The 19332-nt window shown below is 39.3% G+C and overlaps 1 protein-coding gene across 1 annotated transcript; it reads right to left on the bottom strand.

Annotated features, from left to right (window-relative positions):
- Nucleotides 1-2567: 2567 nt before the first annotated feature.
- Nucleotides 2568-17819, bottom strand: LOC126869702 (uncharacterized). Its single transcript, XM_050626576.1, has 3 exons — nt 14607-17819; nt 9068-9347; nt 2568-8072 (listed from the first exon to the last, which is right to left on the bottom strand). The coding sequence occupies exons 1-3, from the start codon at nt 14740-14742 to the stop codon at nt 6974-6976; spliced, it is 1515 nt and encodes a 504-aa protein (XP_050482533.1). The 5' UTR covers nt 14743-17819; the 3' UTR covers nt 2568-6973.
- Between the last annotated feature and the right edge of the window lie 1513 nt (nt 17820-19332).

The raw sequence follows: 19332 nt of genomic DNA, 5'->3' as shown, positions 1-19332 counted from the left end.
ATAGTTATAAAGTAAGTTAGTATAGTATAACGTTATAAAGTATTACGATATATAGTTTTAACGTTATTTGGTATAATCTTATATGGTATATCGTTATAGCCTTTTACGTTAGATAGTATTACGTTACATCGTATTATGTTATATAGTATTACATTTTCTTGTATTACTTTATATGGTGTAATGTTATATAGTAATACGTTATATTTGTTGGGTTCACATTATGATTAGAGTTAGGGACGTGTAACGAATCTTCATTTGTATTAGATATTGTTGTTATGCAGTAGGGAAAAGATGTACTAGTACAATAATGATTATGTGTACAAATGTGGACATTACAGAATTGACAAGTGATCGCCGTGATTAGGCACTAATGACAATGGTCATATATTCGATACCGATTCTGCGGTCAACGGGATAACAAATGTACTTGCTTCTAAAATCTATGCCGGACTTGACTTACTTGTCTACGGTACAAGTATTACCAAACTGTTAGTATTACTAAATGAACTCCTTGTAGTGTATTCACTGATTGTCGAGACGCTATGTAATCCGCTTATGAGAGCTCACGAGAGAGAATGACTTTCCGTCACTATGATGCTGCAAAGGAGTATTATGATGGGGTGTGTTTGAGGACATGAGATCATCGGATTCGTCGATAAAAGCCTTCGTTCAGAAAGTGAGGAAAATGGACGTTCCTGTTAACTGGTTAATTTCTATGTTGGTGGTTGAAGAAGGATGCTAACCTCCCTTGAATGAAAGTTGTTAGCTATAAACGTCGTTCTTGAGAAAAGCAGATTTCCCGTATCTTCCCGTATCACGCTCATTATCACAAATCTCTAACAAATACAATCGGATTGAATGACGACAATTGCTTAATTACGGCTATGGTAGAATCTAAATTAAAGTGTTAAGGGATTTTCCCAAAATTCCAAAGGGAAGGCTCCGATGTCCTTTCATCTCCGATTCCATCGCAATTTCGATTAAATTAAAAATGATTGTTACGTCGCGTAACACTCTACCTGGCCCAGGCCACACACCGCGGGCAAGATGGCAACCAAATGTCTTCGGATACTCACTGCGTACTCTCAATAGTCTCAAGTATCTTCCATAAATCTTAGGAATTTCCTAGTCGAGGTCCTTCAAACTGAACAAACGTCTGTTTCCGAAGCATTTCTAAAGACCTTTGTCTACTACGGCTTGACAAGGGAAAGTTGGTTTTTCTCACGTATGATGCAACTTTCCTCCCACGAACCACCTTCTCTCGAGGGCGGTTAAGACCCTTCGTTTAACCAATTAACAACGAAGACTATTTCCCTCACTCTGTTAGTCAAAATCGTCACCAACAAATCCGATAGTCTCGTGCGCTAGACACACCCATCCTTAGCCTTCCTCCGCCACAGCATCGTCTCCGAACATCACTGATTTTACATCCTTCGAACAGTCAACATCCTTCGACCGAGTTTACACCCGAAGATCAGTCTCAATCAAGCATCTCGTCAAGCGGTCAGCAATTCGAATACAGTGAGTCGACACATCCATCCGTATACGCGATAATCCGTCTAGAGACTCAGGTCGCACTCATTCGTAGTCATCTCATAACAAATATTCATTTTGTGTTACACCGAAGTTGTTGGTTTGTGAAAATATATAATAACCTGTTAGCAACAGCGTTATCTTTCATTTAACTACCCTTATCATCCTAAAAGAAATAAGGGATCGAGCGATTCGCGGCGTCGATTAGCAAATCGTAACGGGAATTTACGACTCCCATTGGCGCGCTTCTTCGAGATCGCGTCTCCCCGCGAACGTGCGAAAACAATGATTGATTCGACCAGCGGCGCGGTCTCGTTCGTCCTGGTTGAATGTTTTCGTGTGATGTAAACTGCGGTTCAACGACGGATTTCGCGAGACCCAAACTTTGCGTAAAGTGGGAATAGTTTTAAGGAGAATATTAAAAATGCGATCTAAGGAATTCTTAGCAGGCAAATTAATTTTTAAGAGTTTTTTAATGAACATATTGCCTGTATTACACGGAACATTTTGAAATCTCCTTAGCACTTAAATGAGATTTGATTATCACGACTATATTCAAATACTTTCGTGAGGTATTCCATGTAAAATTGTGGAAAATCACAGACGTGTAACAGTCTCCGTTACCAAATTAAAGATATGTTTTAGGATCCTATTCTTCCGTGATAAGTTTCAGAGCATTTATTTACATACGGATTTATTACGATCCTGGCAGCAATATCTTAGGTCCGTTTGTTTGCTCGTTTAGTCAGCTGGCCGTTTTTGCAGATTTGATTTTCTTCTTTTTGGAGTAACTTTAGAAATAAAATATGTTCCTGTCAACTGTGGAATTCTATTGTTCACTATATAGTAATCAAGCTTCTTCTGCGTTTCTTTTATATTATTACAAAAGCTATTATTTCAAATCAATTGTCAATTAATTATTTCTGTCCTATATCAAAATAGTCAAGACAAGCTCATAAGCATAGGAATTTAAACTATATAACGCTATTTAATTGCAGCACTATTAAATTTTTCTATCTCTAATCATTTTAAGTCATTATGTATATAAGTGCGTCCATTTCCATAAAATACTCTGTACTCGCCATGCTTCGGCATTTTATTTGTATTGCAGATAAAAAATAACTATTTAAAATACTCATTTAGTTCAATTACTTTATTATTTTACATCCTAGAGTGGAATAACTTTTCGGGGTATTTTAATTAAAAACATCTTTGACCATATTAGATTAAATTAGAAAATTACCGGTAGAACTGCAATAATTTTATTCTTTATATTCATTAGAGGCTACATATAATGCAATATTACAATATGTTACATAAATAATGTTTACGTCTGACACACGCAAGTTGTGTACATGAAAAACCCTTGACTCCTACGAGATACCGTTGTCAAGGGGTTAACCGGGGCTAGGCTGACGTTTGAACAGTTCCGTGATGATTCGCATTTACCCGGAGGCGAGCAAAATCGCAATTTTGTGAAATTTAAAGAAACCGAGCTATTTATAGTGTTATCGTTAAACTACTATTTATGCAATAATTATATTTTGCATTATTTTCATGCAAATTTATAATTTTGCGAATTAAAAGAACAAATGTAGGATAGGAAATTTAATGCATTTTATGTATTAAATATTGTATAACATACTACTTTGAATATTTTATATATTTTTTATGTTATCTGAGATTCTCTATATTCCTCCATCTTCAAATTTCCCATAATACATAAAAAGTAAATAGTCCAGCTATGATAAACTATTATTTGATCCTTAATAAATTATCCGGGACTCGGTTGATGATAGAGTTCGTTGGTGGTTCACACTTATCTGGAGGCGAGAAAAAATTAAGAACAGAATTTAAGAGAACGTGCGCGTGAACGAGTACCTCGTGCGATTTACCTGCCCTACCTACATACAACATAGCGGGCGTCCCGTGCTTACCACTGTCCCGATACCTTATCCAGCCGATCCGTTCCACTTGCTGCGACTTATTATTATCCAGAACTGGGTCGATCTTGATGCGTTCCGTTCACCTAGGCTCCGCTTACTTCGTTAACCCTCTCAGTCTCATTGTCTGCTTTAGCGGTCGATCTGACAGCGGTGAAACCGATGCAGTGAAAACTACGAAACTAGAGAATTGGTATGTAAATTATGATTCGATATAGGAGGAGGGTTATTTCGGGTTTGTTAACGCGTTGCATCTGGGCGTGTAGGATCGTTGCGATTTATATTGAATATTTGCATATCGCGATGTGAAATGGCTCGTTTCGAAGAAAATGGTGGCTGCTAAGTAACTTTGTCATGGTAGATGATAATTGAGAGGCTCAATGCACAAGTAGTATAAGCGTTTTTTTTTCTTCTGTAACGAGAAACGATGCATAATATTTATATTTACTTGCAGAATTTTCTTATGGAGAGATATTGATAACTATAACAAATACAAGCCACTGCAGCCCGATTTATTCAAAATTTGGTAACTAAAATAAATTTTGTCAAGAAATAATTAAGTGTCCTTATAGTTTTAAGCGATAGAATGTATAGTAGAATGTTCTGATGCTTGAAAGCATACAGATTTATGTAATAATTTAAATTTATCCATACCTTCCTCAAATTAATGAAAATTTTGTCATTTGTATCAGCTTTTCATTAAGCCCTTCAACAAATATAAAATTTGAATTTTCTAATATATTGTACATGTAGTGTATCATTGAATGTTTATTATGTATCAAAGCATTAAGCAGCTTTAAATTGAAGCGTTGGCGCAGAATGAACGCTAGGGATTTATCTACATCTTCATCATTAGTTAGTACTCGCCATCACGCTAGGAACGAGAGTAAATAACGCTTATCTCGATAATGCGGACCATACTTATAGCGCGTGTAAAGTTGTTGCTTTGAAACGATCTGCTGGAAACATCACAGAAGTTTGTCGTACATGCATACATGCCCTATGTGTATTCCAGATCTTGTGATAGAATTTCCATGAAGAACGCTCAAAGTAATGACCGTTCCTTTGAACATAATTTTCTGCGTGTTTCTACGACGAACTGTGCACGTTGGTGCATACATATGTATAAAACCATTCTTCTATTTTCTGAAAGACATCTGTAATTAAATTTTTGTGTTACTTGTGTTTTACATTTTTGTAGAACATAAATCACAACATTTTCGCAAGATCAATATTAAAAATGTAGTAATTTAATAAATATGGAAGACAATTAAAGATTACAGCAAAATATTCAATTTATTATTACTTATTATTGATTCGAATTTAAATGACTCTAACCTCCACTTCGGCCGATATCATTTCACCTCCCTCCCATCAAAAAAGAGATATCATTCAAAATTGACGTTCTCTTATCAAATTCGATATTCTTTCTGCGCATGAAAGTTGTTACAACATCTCGCTAATTGAATATCACAGGATTTATATATCCGGCTCCCGAGTCTAGTCGGTGAATATCGACCTAAAAGGATCAGCAACTCTGCTGGAAGTCCTCGTGTAACATTCTATAAGAAAAGCGAGAGAGAATTTGAGGGAAGCTCGCAGTTGGAAGTCACTTATCTCTTCTCCAAATAACATTCCGTGTTATCTGCATGTTTGTCTAACAAGCATGTGGGACACGCTCTGCTCATGAGCTATTAAACTTCGTTATGACCTTGCCGGTCCTTCCACGTCGCTTTATGCGCGTCGTAAAATTTATCTAGAGCTGTGGGCGCCGTGGATTTCGAATAGCGCGCTATTCAACCCTTGTTTACCACTGTAAACGCTGCCCCGAACGCCGTGACAAGCACCTCGTTTCTCTCTATACCAAACTATTGGGTTGGGGTTAGGTAGGTGATTGCGGATTTTGTCAATACCACCATTTTCATAATCATTTCCTTTTTATGATTCTTGGTCTAGTTTCTTGGTCTAGTTCTAATTTCTCTGAGTTGCAGGCAGAGGAGACAAGTATTAGGTTGGCACAAAGTGATTGCGAATTTTGTCATTAGGTGGTATTGACCTCAGAGAATGTTATTGCAACTCAGAAAAACTAGAACTAGACGAAGAAACTAGACCAAGAATTATAAAAAGGAAATGATTATGAGAATAGTCTATGAAGATGCATTGAGCGTGTATTTACGTTCGCAATATTGCCGTGAACCTTTATGAAGAGGTTTTGCAATCAAAGGGGTTAAGAGGAGAAAATGATTAAACGCGATTAGACCGTTTAATAAAAGAAGAATAATAAAAGAAGATAATAATGTGAATTTAGAGTTAAAAGACTGGAATATTGATAGGTTTCGCATTCACGGTCACAATACCATGACCTTTCGTAGGGACGTTTTTCAATAAAGAGAGTAGTCAATAGTGGAAATTGGTCAAATGTAATTTGTTTTTTCTGTAGATGCAAGAATATGGTATAATAGAAAAGGTAAACAACACTAATTCAGAACTATAGGACTAGAATATAAGTAGATTTTGCATTCACATACTGTTGTTATACTCGTTCTCGTACTAGTTCATACTGTTCACGCTACTGTTGCATTCCTTTGTGAGAACATTTGACTATTAAAAGACTGGCCAGTGAAAGAGGTTGCTTAAGTATGACTTGTTCTCCATTCTCACCACGCAGAAAAGAAAACAACACAATAAAGGAGGTTAGCAACGCCAATTCAGCGTTAAAAGCATGAAACATAGATACAATTCGCGATATTCTTCATGAAAACAAAGAATAGATTTTCTCGTTTTGGTAGCCAAAGAGTTATAATTTGAGCGCATCGCGCTTAAAGTGATGCGACGTGCTAGACAGGGAGAAAATTTCCCATGAGTGCATTTCATTATCATATCATTCGAGGTACCGGCGAAGTATTCGCAAAAGAGTGAAGCGAAGTTTTTTTATTCTAATTATAGTAGTTATATTCTCCAAAGCGGCATGAATTGTTGCTTTTACCATGTTACAAGTAAATTTGAACGAACGTTTGATCTTTGTAAGAACGACGTAGGTTACAAGTTGCAAACGTCGCATTGTCTTCTTATCTTATTTCCCAGAGGTAATGCGGAGGTGCATTGCTGAAATAGCTCGTTCGTGTCCCTGATTTCGTGTAATCTTCCGTTTTAATTATACAAATTTCATTTCGCGGAACGGTGCCCGCTTGTATCCAATGTTATTTTAAATATCTTCATTTTGCATAAACAGAGAATTGCGAAAGAAAATTTTCGAGAATTTCAACAGGGAAAAGATACGATGAGCCTACTCTTGTCGATGTTATAAGTTTTGGAATGCTTAATAGCTTAAAGGAAACATTTTAACGAGTTCCAAAATATAAGATAAGAGAACTCTTTAGATTCAAGGACATTTTAATATATATAACTCACCATATTCTTCTAATAAGGAGATGAAGAATCAATAAAATACATCACAATCGATTAATTCTATTTTATTATATACATCATTCTTCCCGCTACGTGAATGCTTTGAAGTCGCTGAAAAACGTCCTCATCCTTCGATTAAGTTCATCCGCGTACCTCAATGCGGATTCATCGACCCTAACGTCCCCCATCATAATCTCGCAGTCCAAGTGTCTATCATCACAGGCTCTATGATGATGCTTTAACACGTCTTCCGGATCAAAATGGTGCGCCCGTCTGGTAGATGGATTCAGTGTGGTCAGAGCGTAATGATTGTGCACCGTTAACGCGCGCCTGGTCGAGACAAAGCTCTTCACCGAGTCACCTTCTGGCGAGATGCAAGCAGTTCTGATTGTGTCCAGATAATCCAGATCAGGCAGAATATTCGTGGAATTGACCTCGAAGCTAGCGCGGTCGGTTTGATTTCTGGTCTGCAGCTCAGGGAAGAAATAAACGTTTCTAACTGAATACGAGGCGAAGTCCTTGAAGTTTCTTCCAAGCTTGATCCTCTCGTCGAGCAACAGCTCATACCAGTTCTTTCTTCTGGCCGGAACGATCGCCTCGTCGATGTCGATGGGCAGCACGAATTCCGATCGATGAAGATTATCGTAGAAGCAGTGATTGTAGGGTATCAGCTCCATACGTCTCTTGATCCAGATGTCCTCGCTGAGAAACCGCCTTCTAGCGATCTTCTCGTTCGGTAGATCGCCCGGCAACGTCAGATTGAACCATCTGATCACGTTCGATCGCTCGTACAGCCTCAACACCTTCAACACGTTCTCGTGAACATTGAACACGTAAAAATAAAAGTGCTCGGCACCTAATATTCGGTGGAATTCGACAAAAGCGACGATCTTCCGAGAGATGTCCTCGTCGAAGTCCAAACCCTTGATGCAAAGTGTGAACTGACGGCGTCGTTCCTTCGCCTCGTTCCTGTCTTCCCCGTTTATCGTTAAACTATGACTAGCATTCTGGTGGCAGGGCTCCAGGCCTACGTACACCTTCGACGGCTCGATCGCTGCATCCGGTGGTAATTGACAACCAACGAGGATCCCCGCATAGCTATCTACTGTCTCGCCCCACTCGTCCAACCAAATCGTCGACACAAGTGCCTCCACGCTGACAGCTCTGCCACGTTCTTCCTCTTTGTACCTGAACGAACAGAGATTATATATTTGATAATATATAGATAATATTCAATATATTTAGATAGATTTCAAAGAACATATCGCGACTTTAATTCAAGAAAGTTTTTGTATTAAACGATCCTTGCTACTTATATTTTCTTACATGTAAATGAGCAGAAACAAAGATTATTAAGTCTCGTGTTTTTAATAAAAGAAATCTTCCTCCCCGTGTCTGAGGAACGTGCAAAATCAGTAATTTGTGCTGAATCTCGGAATATTCAGATAGGGGCCAATGTTTTTTGACTGAAGGAAGTTTAGTTTCGTGACCGAATTTACATAATCGTTCGAATTATGAAACAGCTGCCTGCCCCTCGAAGAAGGTCTAAAGAAAGTTTGATAGTAACCAGGCAAGAAGTTAGATTAAAGCAACTGTTCATGGATGATGAGTGCGGAACTCGATTAGCCCTATCTTATTATATGTCGTTGGATTATCTCGTTATTTTGATATAGTATTATCCTAGCAACTTTTAAGCAAAAGGCTTTTAAGGATGAAAACGATATGGCTTTGGAAACACGGCGAAATTTCCGAATTGTCAAAAGGATCATCTGTGGACTGTGTACTTACTTATGCATACTTATGCATTTATGGAAGATTTAAAGATGTATAAATATACAGAACGTGCATAACATATAGAAAAATATATAAAATATAATGCAATAGTACTGATTATAATATTTAATAGAAAAAAGAAATCTCTATTTAAGAGTTCTATTCCCTAGTGTTCATAGAAACATTAATTTCCATAAAGATCCGCAATCTAGTAATAATATGGAGAGTTGAAGATCCACTGTGCTGAAATTTACAAATTTTCCATATAATTTTTTAGACCGTGACCATTTAATTATGCAGAATCGCGATCAACCGCCGATACCAGGGCTTTACTGTATACCGGAAGTAAGAACGGTTGAAGTGACTAGAAAAGATGGAAAGGCTGACTCGCTCGCGAAAAAATGTCTCACCAGACGGTGCAGAAAAGGCTAGAGGTCGGTAGAGGTCCACGTTTAACGCCAATCACCCTGAGGCTTGGGTAACCGGCCACTCTCAGGTCCAAGTGGGCGCTGTACAGGAAGAGCTGTCCGGGGATTGTCTCGAGCCACTTCTCATCGGTTAACTTGAACGTATTTAACGTCGTTCCATACGTTCCATTACCGTCGCACTCCTTGGAGGGTCTGTAATCGAGTGCCAATCTCCGCGCCCATGAGTAAGCCACGATGCTTCTTGTGCCCGGGGGTTCGCCACCTGGAAAATGTGTCAGGGAGATTGAGATTGTGATAGTCGCGTGACGCATGCTACACTCTGCTCATTAACGCGGAAGCGGCGGTAGCGCACGCTTTTCGGCTAATTAATTCGATACGAGCTACGTACGCGATGCGGGTTATTAAATGGAAAGCTACATCGCGTGAAAGATAAACCATGGTCGCTTAAGTATTTACGGAGGCTCGAATGTATCCGCGCTAGATAATTAAGTTCGTTTTTCTAGGTAGCGTTTATACTAAACATTGGTTTAATCTTTTAATGGTGTACGTGGGTTATGAGTTATACTCACGCATTAATCTTAATATTGATTTCTATGAGTATTAAGATATTTATGAAAAAATACATATTTAAAAACTTTTAGGGGAATTATTTCAAGTTTTGAGAAGTATGTATCCATTCCTCAATTAGAATTATTATTTTTGTTTAAATTTCAAATGTTTGAATGAAATTTTTAATGACCTGTTGTAGTAAACGTATAAGTAATTAAATATTACAGAATTTTTTTAGTTCTGGTGAAAACTTAGAATAATAAAACTTTGACATGAACTCAGATAACTTAATTCACCTACGAAGATTTACTACTCTTGCGTTATTAACTCTTCCACTGAATATATTCCGGTGATATTCGCGGAAAATCAATTTTATCGCAATAATTTACCGAGGTAAAATAAGTTTGTTTAATTAAAATTTATAGCTTTTGCTAGCAATAATTGATTGAGCCTACACTCCCGCTGTGCAAGTGAAAATAATTCTAACTAACGGAAAACCCACATTAAAAGATATTGCACCTGTAAACAGTTGATTAACAATTTCCTTTATTATCAATCGTGTAGCTATGATAGTGTCATCGTTCCCTGCGAATAGAAAGGAAGCCTAGACACCTCGACGATCTTTTACCGGACGGAAGTATTACGTCATCGAGCGAGGCCGGACGCTGTACGTCGTGAATACGTTTACGTGTCAGTAAACGATCGTGCTACATTTAAATTGTTATTTCCATAAATTCTCGGTAATTTCTCTCTAATTCCTGTTCTAAGCGATTTCGAAACACGTCACTGACCTCCGATAAGCATCGATTAGCTACCTATATAGAATTTCAATTGCTCTTTTGGTTAATTGCTCTGTAATAGCAAATATGCTTTAACGTATATCGAAGGGAAACTCGTTTTGCGTAAACGTCACGAATGACCAGGAGTCATGACCACTGGCTACCCTGATCGTACTTTTATTCCATTTTCTGCCATCACGATCGATTCGTTTAATGGATTCAATAGTGAGATATGTCATTTGTTCACGCACGACGAAACGTAAATAGAAACTAGCCGGTTGTCAATCGTACGTGACCGTTTATAATCAGTGTTTAAAGCGTTCGTTAACTGTTAGTTGTAGAATGAATTTTTATACAACTTGCTTCTTACATATTAATTTGACATTTATATTTGAATTTTTATTTAAACATACATGTAATTTTTCATATTTGAATTTAATTATTTAGATTTAGATTCATTTTCAAGTTTAAATTCGAATGCGGCTTTTCAAATATGAAACTAGTTGTTCGAGTCAAAACCCGAGTTTCTATATTTAAATCCCATTTTTTAAAACGAATGCTTTTCTCATTTATATCAAGTTCTTGAGAAAAACTTGTCTTAGATTCGACCAAATTAAGCCACCTCCGTAAATACTTTCCAAAACTAAAACTATTACTTCAGCAAAATAAGCACTGACAACTGCTAAGCAAACAAAGATACTCTCATTACAATGATTCCCGAATTAATCACGACCGTTAAGCCCAAGAGGCACGATACGTGAAAGGCACGTTTACCGTTAATATTTCACTCCTTTCTTCTAGCCCTATCACTTCTTCAACCTAGCATAAATCTGTACTCCCAAAGCATCTCACACCTGTGCACATAAAATATCCATCTTCCGTTAATTCTCGAATTAAAGCAGCTTGGCCGACCAATTAAATCCATGCCCTTCGGCGTGCGATCGGTGTGCGAATGTTTCGATCACGCTTTCTGTCTGTTTATCTGTTTCTGTCTCTGTCTCCATCTCTGTCTCTGTTTGTTCCTCTCTCTCTCTCTCTCTCTCTCACTGATATCCCAGCTTATGCATCCTACTATGTACAGTGTACAGTCACTGTACAATCGTTAAAAGTTGTGTCTACCCTTGACCCAACGACTGCGTATTACGCTGATGCCGCGTACCATCCAAGCCTGCCCTTTAGCAACTTTGCTTCCTGCTTTCTCTCGGAGACGCCACGGTTCGCTAGTTTTACGAGAAAGCGAATTCTGCTACACGGTAACCGACAGAAATATGAGAATGAACCGACGACGGTCGAAGAACTATGAAGAGAAGAGGCTTCGAGGCTCACATTTTCCAGTAACTCGCAGAGGTGAAATAGTTGGAGAACGAGAAGAAAGAGGGTGTTACGTGGAAGAGGAGGCAATCGGTAGATGAATCGAGCTGTAAATTATGTCACCTAATGAAGTCGCTACCGCCAAGGAACCGTGTAAAGATTTGTGTCCACGATAAGCCTGTGTCACCGCACCGCGGTTGATTTACGGCCCTCAAGGGGCGAGCTTTTTGTACGCCATTCCACTCGACTCGATTTCGACGGTTTTCTCAGGGAATTAGTACGTGCTGGTGCTTGGAGATGATAGTTGTTCGGCTTTGGGTTTAATTAATTTGAAAGACGAAGTTTGGATTATCCGATCTGATTTCTGATCTGAAATCTGATTTTAAAGTTTAGAGTAGGTGTCGATGCGATGAATGGTGAATGTTTTAACGTGTTATATCAGTCATCATATTTGATTTATCGTTTGTTAATTATGTAGTCTTGAAGTTACAATTTCCCAGTGATCTTCATTGTAAGATTATTATTTCACCACTTAAAAATTAGTTTAAATTGTTGGTAGTTGATTTAGGACTTTGAATCATTTTACACAATTAATTGTGAGTGAATTCTGAAATTTTGAATTATTTGAAAAAATTAAACAGAAGATAAGATATAGAATTTTTTAAAAAGCACCTGAAATTATATACCGATATTAAATTGAAGTTCAAATCTGCCAATTTAGGCTTAGAAAATCTCTCTGGAACTATTCTTTCCCTTATTCATGGATAAAGGAAAATTTCAATCCACTGTACCGAAACAGAACTGCAAATCTGTAGCAAGAGATCTTCTGATTATTCAGCTACATTGGTCATGAATCATAATAGAAAATTTACTTTTATCTTCACCGAGATTCCTCTTATGCAAGCCTGTAGAGTATAAAATGAAACGTTCGATTTACATCGAATTGCTGGCCGAACAACTTATTTGAAGGAAATCTAACACGTTACTCAAAGAGAAACAGCGGGCTCGTTAAAATTGACACAATTAAGCATAATCGTTCGAACTATGAATTAATGGACGGTTGAAGGCACGTGTGGAATTTTTCTATTCTTTGTCGGCTAGAGCCAAGCGCTAGGAAAGTATTCACTAGTAGGAAGTAGTGCGAACAGTAAAACACAAATCTCCTACTAAACTTGGAACGAGGCTATCCTAACACATGGGAATGGCTTTTGCGATTGTAGAATCTTCTTGTAGCGTATCAATCGCTGTGTCAGCGAAAGGACTCGAGCATTTCGTCACTTTTACTTTTGTCCGGAGCTCCATTTTCGTTGCGTCAGCCAGAAATACCTTTCTCTTGAATTACGACCGGTACTATAAACTTTACGATTTCATAAAGATGGTGAATAATTACCCTGGCTTGGGTATACTATGTAGTAGGAATTTAATATAATTTAACATCACATAACCTTTGTATCTTCGTGTTTTTTAAAACCGAATTTACCAAGAGTCTAAAATTATTTCTTGATTTTTAGTTATATTTATTCAAAACGCTATTTATAAACATTAAACAATAAATTTTGCCAACGTAATCATGATAGTCATGTCTTATCCGAACATAGATAGTATATTTATGCAAATTCATATTTGTATACTATATCGTATATTTTTTACAAGTAATAATGCTAATAATATTTCAAAATGCCGTAAAATACATAATACATTCTGAAAAAAATTTTACAAGTGTTCGAACAATTTCGTGAGTTACTGCATCTGTCATATTCCTGCAGAGGAATCTTAAAGTTATCTTGTTAAATATTATGCAGATCAAAAAATTCCTAGTGCTACTATAGAAGAATATAGACTTCCTCATAGATGTAGATATATGATTATTATTCTTGCTCTTTTATCTTGGTCTCGCTAAAAATTGTTCGCTCTCGTAAAGTTCTTCGAAAGAAAGATGTATCGATATTTGACGGACACGCTCAGGAAATTTATGACACATTTTGAAAAGCAGCGATCAACCCATCAGGAAACTTATAAATTTCTCATGGTCCCAGATCAAGGTACTTGCACTTTGCACAGCTTTGATATGCAAATACTTAGATATAGGAGAAGATAAAAGTTGCACATTTGCATATTTAAAGAAGCTGTTATCGATGATCTTTGACTCAGAGGGCTTTCATGCTAGGAAAATAAATTCGAGATTCTTGCATGGCGGAATTCACTTAGCTCCGTGTCTCGTGAAATATTGCTTTCAAAATAAGGCAAAGAGGATGTTTAGTTTGCTACATAAAATATTCCAATAAGATCAGACGCCGTTCCTTATCCTTTAATTGGATATTCGCTAATTACTAGGTATACTTTTGTACATATTTTTACTTCACAAAATATATTTAATTAGATATAATTACATTTTAGAACAACGATTCTAAAAATATCTCAGAGATGTCAAGACTGAATCGAAAATTTAATTTTCTTAACTACTACTTTTTTTCTTATACTTAAGACGTCTGATTAATTTAAGACTGAAATGTCAATAAGTATTCTTAGAAAAGTAAAAGTAAAAGGAAAGTAAAATTTCCATGAATATGGCGTTTAAATTTAAGAACTTTTTATTCTTCGACCTACTCTCACAGATACCTATTCACAAGTTTACTCAACGCGAAACTTAACTAAAATCCCTCGCAAGGATTCGAAAGGGACAAAATCAGCGGTGTCTAATCGCCTAGCATGAAACAACCGAATAAAAAAGGAGATAGAAAGAAACAGAGAAAAAATAGGCATTGTTAGGTGGCAAAGGCGCGTTAGTGGGTACGGGCTGCGAACCGTTCAGCGATAACGAAAGGGCAAGGGTCGCGCGCTGCTGGAGGCGAAGGAGCGCAGCAACGGAGAAAATTGCTTACCAGGCGTAGGAGGAGGATCCGCTGGTGGATCCGGGAGTTGTGGCGGCGAATCAAGCAGAGTCAACACGCACAACGCGGTGACCAGCACGGCGACTAGGCCTACTCTGCATAGCCTCCTGGTTCCTGCGACCGACATATTTGCTCCCGTCCGTAGTCCCGCGTGATCGGTCGAGCGCCGCCGCTCGACTTTCGATCACCGCGCGAGCCTCGAAACGCCCTTGAATCGATCCATATTTAACCGCGATTTGCAATTCAATTCTCAAGAATCCCAGGCTGAGGAATCTTCCTGAAGAGATTAAAGTTCGTAAAGAACCAACGACTAGCCCTGGTAAAGACTATCGCACGATGACGACGATGAAAGTTGTTGATAAAGAACTAGGAAGTATTGAGAATCATTTTTTCGTCGTTAACCAGTCTCATCGTTGATACCAATGACTGCTATGATCGCAAAGTGGATGTACCGTTGCATAAGCCTGATTCAAGTTTCGAAGTTGCGTAATCTTCGGTAGATCGATAGTAGGATTGAAATCGATCCGCGATAGCGTGACGCATTCCCAGAGATCGCTTCGAATTCGTAGCGACGGCAGAGCGGATCGATCAGCGGGATCAGGCTTTTCTGGTTCCGTCGACTGTTTTGCATAACACGCTCCGCTACACTTTCATCGTTCTTAATGCTCCTCCACGCGGGTCTAATGATCTAGCAGAGAAGCCGCGCGACATATATACGCGGCCAGCCGCTGACTGGTTCACTGGAATCGCGGAAATCTGGATTTATAGGATGCGGACGCCGCTTTAAACGCGATCTTGGCGTGCGTAGCGGGCATTCGGCGCCGAGATTGAAAGTTGGCACGCGATTCGGCTTTCACGACTAGTTATTCTTGACCACTGATCGACGAACTTTCGACGATTTCTCAAGTCGATGACGGAACCTTCTTTCTCTTTTCTTCGCGATCTTCTTCCTTTGCAGATGTCTGATTGGCGTACCCTCCTGCAACCTCGATCGATATCATCGAGCAATAAAACGAACTCGTTTTGCTTTTGAAATCTTGGAGATCGGCGATCATCGCGCGTAACCGTGAAACCAACTCAAAGGACGATCAGTGATGGCTGGCCTTCTCGGAAAAGTCGTTTGCCAGCAAATCGACAGACCGGTACTCGCAAACGAGACGCGCAACCAGCCTGTTTAATAATCGCGGCCGACGTGTGGGTTCCAAGGTGAGCACACGAATCCGTCTTCCCGAGCTACGTAAAAACGAGCGTGGAAGCTACACGACCTCCCACGCGACGCTCCAGCTTCTTCGTAGGCCGGTGGACCATGTATGGTCGTGCTGGTAGCTCTTTCAGAGAGCAACTCCCTGGGACCGTCGATAATCTAATTAACCCGGTATCTCTGTCGCTTTAAGCGTTTTTTGTGCACCACCGTTTCTTCTGCATCCCGTCAATCCTGCTCCCGGTCGGTTCGTACGCTTTGCTCGCCTCTTTTCCTTCCTTCTTCTCCTCTTGTTTCCTTGATAGCTCTTTTTTCCCTCGTGTTCTACGTCTAGTTCTTTCTCGGCCTATTTGTAACACGGATCACGAATCAATGGATCCATCCATAAGACCATCGTTACCGAACAATGGTGTCGACGGATCGGCGCGTATCTCTCATATCGATTCACGCTAGCGTGACCATTCCAAATTCATTCGCCATCACGTTCAGTTTCGCCTCGGAACGATGATCGTGGAATGATGATCGGTGATGAGATTGCGTTTCTTTGTCGCTTGAACCAGGCTCCAAGTTCTCGACACCTTTCTGTTAATTCGAACCGTGAGAACAGATCTCTCGATCAACGTTCGTTTACGACGAGTAAAATTTCCCGTTCGAATGGATAGATATGGGTCTCTATATGTACTGAGCTTTACTTATTGTTAGTTAACGAAGCATTAAGACTTTAAGAGGATTGTAATATTCGTGTTTCTATCTGGCCACTCGACTAGACGTTTTCCGTCTTGTTTTTATCGAACGTCTCCTTTCTCGATCAGCTTGACGTTCGAACACGATGTCGATGGATATAGTATAACGTCACTTCCGCTCTTCATAGTCTAATGAACCGACCAGTGTATAGCCGCTCGACATGGATAAAATAAATCTAAACTTGGACTCGTCAAGTCTTTTTTTCAATCGTTCATTGCTTCAGACGACCACCCAGTAAAAACGTATTCCGTATTCACAGTAGCGAATTGCTTTAATGAAACAGCGGGGCGGAGCTCGCGGAGCGTTCCAGTTTATAAAATTCACCTTTTGCTTCTGGACGGAACATCTTACTCCCCTTATCTACACTTCCACATCCTCTTTTTTCCACTTATTCGTCACACTATGATAGGGACAGAGCTAGAACTAGTATCTCTTCTTCTCACGATCCATAGTTATCCAGATCGATCGAATTAATTCCCGATTAAATTGAACCATCGCAGAGACGTTCCGATCCACGTGTACTCTTAATCGCGAATTATATCGTTCCTCGATCGAATTCCATCCTCGCGATTCCTATTACACCATAGCAACCACACCTCTACGTACATCCTTCGCTCGACAAATTAACACAACCGCAGATCCTCAATAATCATGTCTATTTATAATCTCGATAACTCTATTGCGTTCTTAACTGCAATCTGTCCATTTCATACATGATCGAAACATCCAGAAATTGGATCATAATTACGATATATCTTAACCCTCCTCGTCCTTGTTCCACTTACGAATCCTAGAAACCTCAAAGAACACGCGTATCCGTTAAAGAACTTTCTTTAGTTCTGTCAGATGTAAGAAGCCAGCGAAAAACACGTGGCCTAGTGGCCCGGTCCCGTCACCAAAACACAGCCGGTTCCCGTGGAACGTTCGGAGCGCACGTGGTCGCCGGATCGACCGAGCGGATTGGTGCAATCTCGCCTGCGCGAGAGTCCGAAGCGTACTGCGTTCGAGCGGGAGGTGAACGCGCCACCAGAGCCAGCTCGAGTCCCGACGTCTTTGGGCCCGTTGCTTTAGCGTTGCCTCGCCAATGCGCTTTGCCTTGCCCCATCCCTACTCGAACTCGCCTCGCCTCGGCTACAACCTAGCTCTTCCTGGCTATCCTGCCTCGAGATTCTGCTTAGCTACTCTGTTCTGTTTCTCTTCGAGGCCGGATAGTTAGTTGACTTTACCTTGTCGTAGCCTTGCGAACCACGCCGCGTCTTCTTCGCTTCTGTTTTCTTTTCATATTTGCTACTGCTACACACAATTATACTTCTCGTGGATATTTCGCGTGACCGTACCCTCCTGTTGCGGTTTCGATGGTGATTTTATTGGTGATTAAGATGGACGAAAGTTTTTCATAGGACATTGGCGAGGTTTAGATGGAGAGTTTGGGAAAGGTTGATGAGAGGCGTTGATTGTTCTTGGGATGTGTAGGTTTAGATCATTGCTAGTGAGAATCGAGTCGTTATTATACATGGCTAAGTAAGTGAGAAATTAAATGGAAAAGAATATTAGATTTCTGTAACAATGAAATTCGCTTAAGAGAAAGAAATTGTTTATATTGTATAAATAGAGGTATTATGCATATCTTTGTGAGGGGGGAAATCTCAATATGTATGTCTAATTACAATTCGAAAAATAAATTCGAATCGATATAACATCTTAGATTTATTTATATATACACCGAAATCAGACGCCGATGAACATAAAATTATTACGAAGTATTCCTTCGCAATCTAACAGATTGAATTGTAACATCTGAAATATACAATTTAATTATATAAATTTTCTCAATCTTCCCTTTTCTCCATAAATATTTCCATTGTTGCAGATGTATATCATTTTAAAGCTGAGATTTTCCTTTTTCACAAAGGTATAATTTCTAGTTTTTGACAGTTTTTTTCTATAAGTACACCCTTTTCAAAAAGAAAAAAAAGGAAAAGAGAAACAGTGAAACACAAATCATCAAAAATCGTTGGAAAACATTCCCCATGTTACAACCTAATAGAATGTCGTAAAATCGTTAATCGTTAATCGTTCGACGTTTTTCCCGTCGTGAAACGAACTAATCTTTTTCCCTCGGTGTCCCTTGTGATCGACGATACCTTTCAGATTGCGGCACGTTCTTTCCCCTCTTCCAGTCGATAGCTTAACGTCTCTTTTTTCCACCGTCTCGCCGACCACCGCGAAGCATCCGCCACTTGTTGTACTTGTCAAAGCGTATTGCACATTGACCGATGGCAGCTGCCTGGTGGTAGGGCCAGCCACGAAGCGAGTTTATTTGAACCGTTCTAGTCGGTGTTCATCCGACAAGTCAGCCAACCTCGAAACTTTCCCATCCCAGGAAATTGCTTGGAAGTTACACTTCGCTTGGAAGTACAACCTTTAGCGTTAGGATTAGCTTAGGTAGATAGAACGGCTTATTATAGCCGGGATAGCGGTGGAAGACGCGAGGGAGTTGATGTCGAGGGCAAATGAAATTCGTAGGTGCAAACGTTTCGTTGCGGCGGCTGCCGCTTAATGTTTGCTCTGCGAAAGAGACTGATGACTACAAGAACGATTCGAGACGGTTGTCCGTGAGGAGCGTAATTATTCTGGGGCTACCCGGAGATGCGAGTCGTGTTTCAAGGCCAAGGAAATTGTAGTACTACCATAAAGATTTCAGTCCTGGAATTATACATTTCACGCGTACTTCGATATATTTTATTATCTTTTTCTTTCGATAATAAATGT

Source organism: Bombus huntii, chromosome 9 (genome assembly GCF_024542735.1).
Source record: "Bombus huntii isolate Logan2020A chromosome 9, iyBomHunt1.1, whole genome shotgun sequence".
Lineage (NCBI taxonomy): Eukaryota > Metazoa > Arthropoda > Insecta > Hymenoptera > Apidae > Bombus > Bombus huntii.
Note: the sequence above shows the minus strand (reverse complement) of the source record. Positions and strands in the feature narration are given on the sequence as shown.

Excerpts from the sequence above, each read along its gene's own strand:
- LOC126869702 (XM_050626576.1), bottom strand. The coding sequence starts at position 14,742 with ATGTCGGTCGCAGGAACCAGGAGGCTATGCAGAGTAGGCCTAGTCGCC. Across the intron at positions 9,348-14,606 it reads GGATCCTCCTCCTACGCCTG|GTGGCGAACCCCCGGGCACA; the intron begins GTAAGCAATTTT and ends CACATTTTCCAG. Across the intron at positions 8,073-9,067 it reads AGCCTTTTCTGCACCGTCTG|GTACAAAGAGGAAGAACGTG; the intron begins GTGAGACATTTT and ends CTGTTCGTTCAG.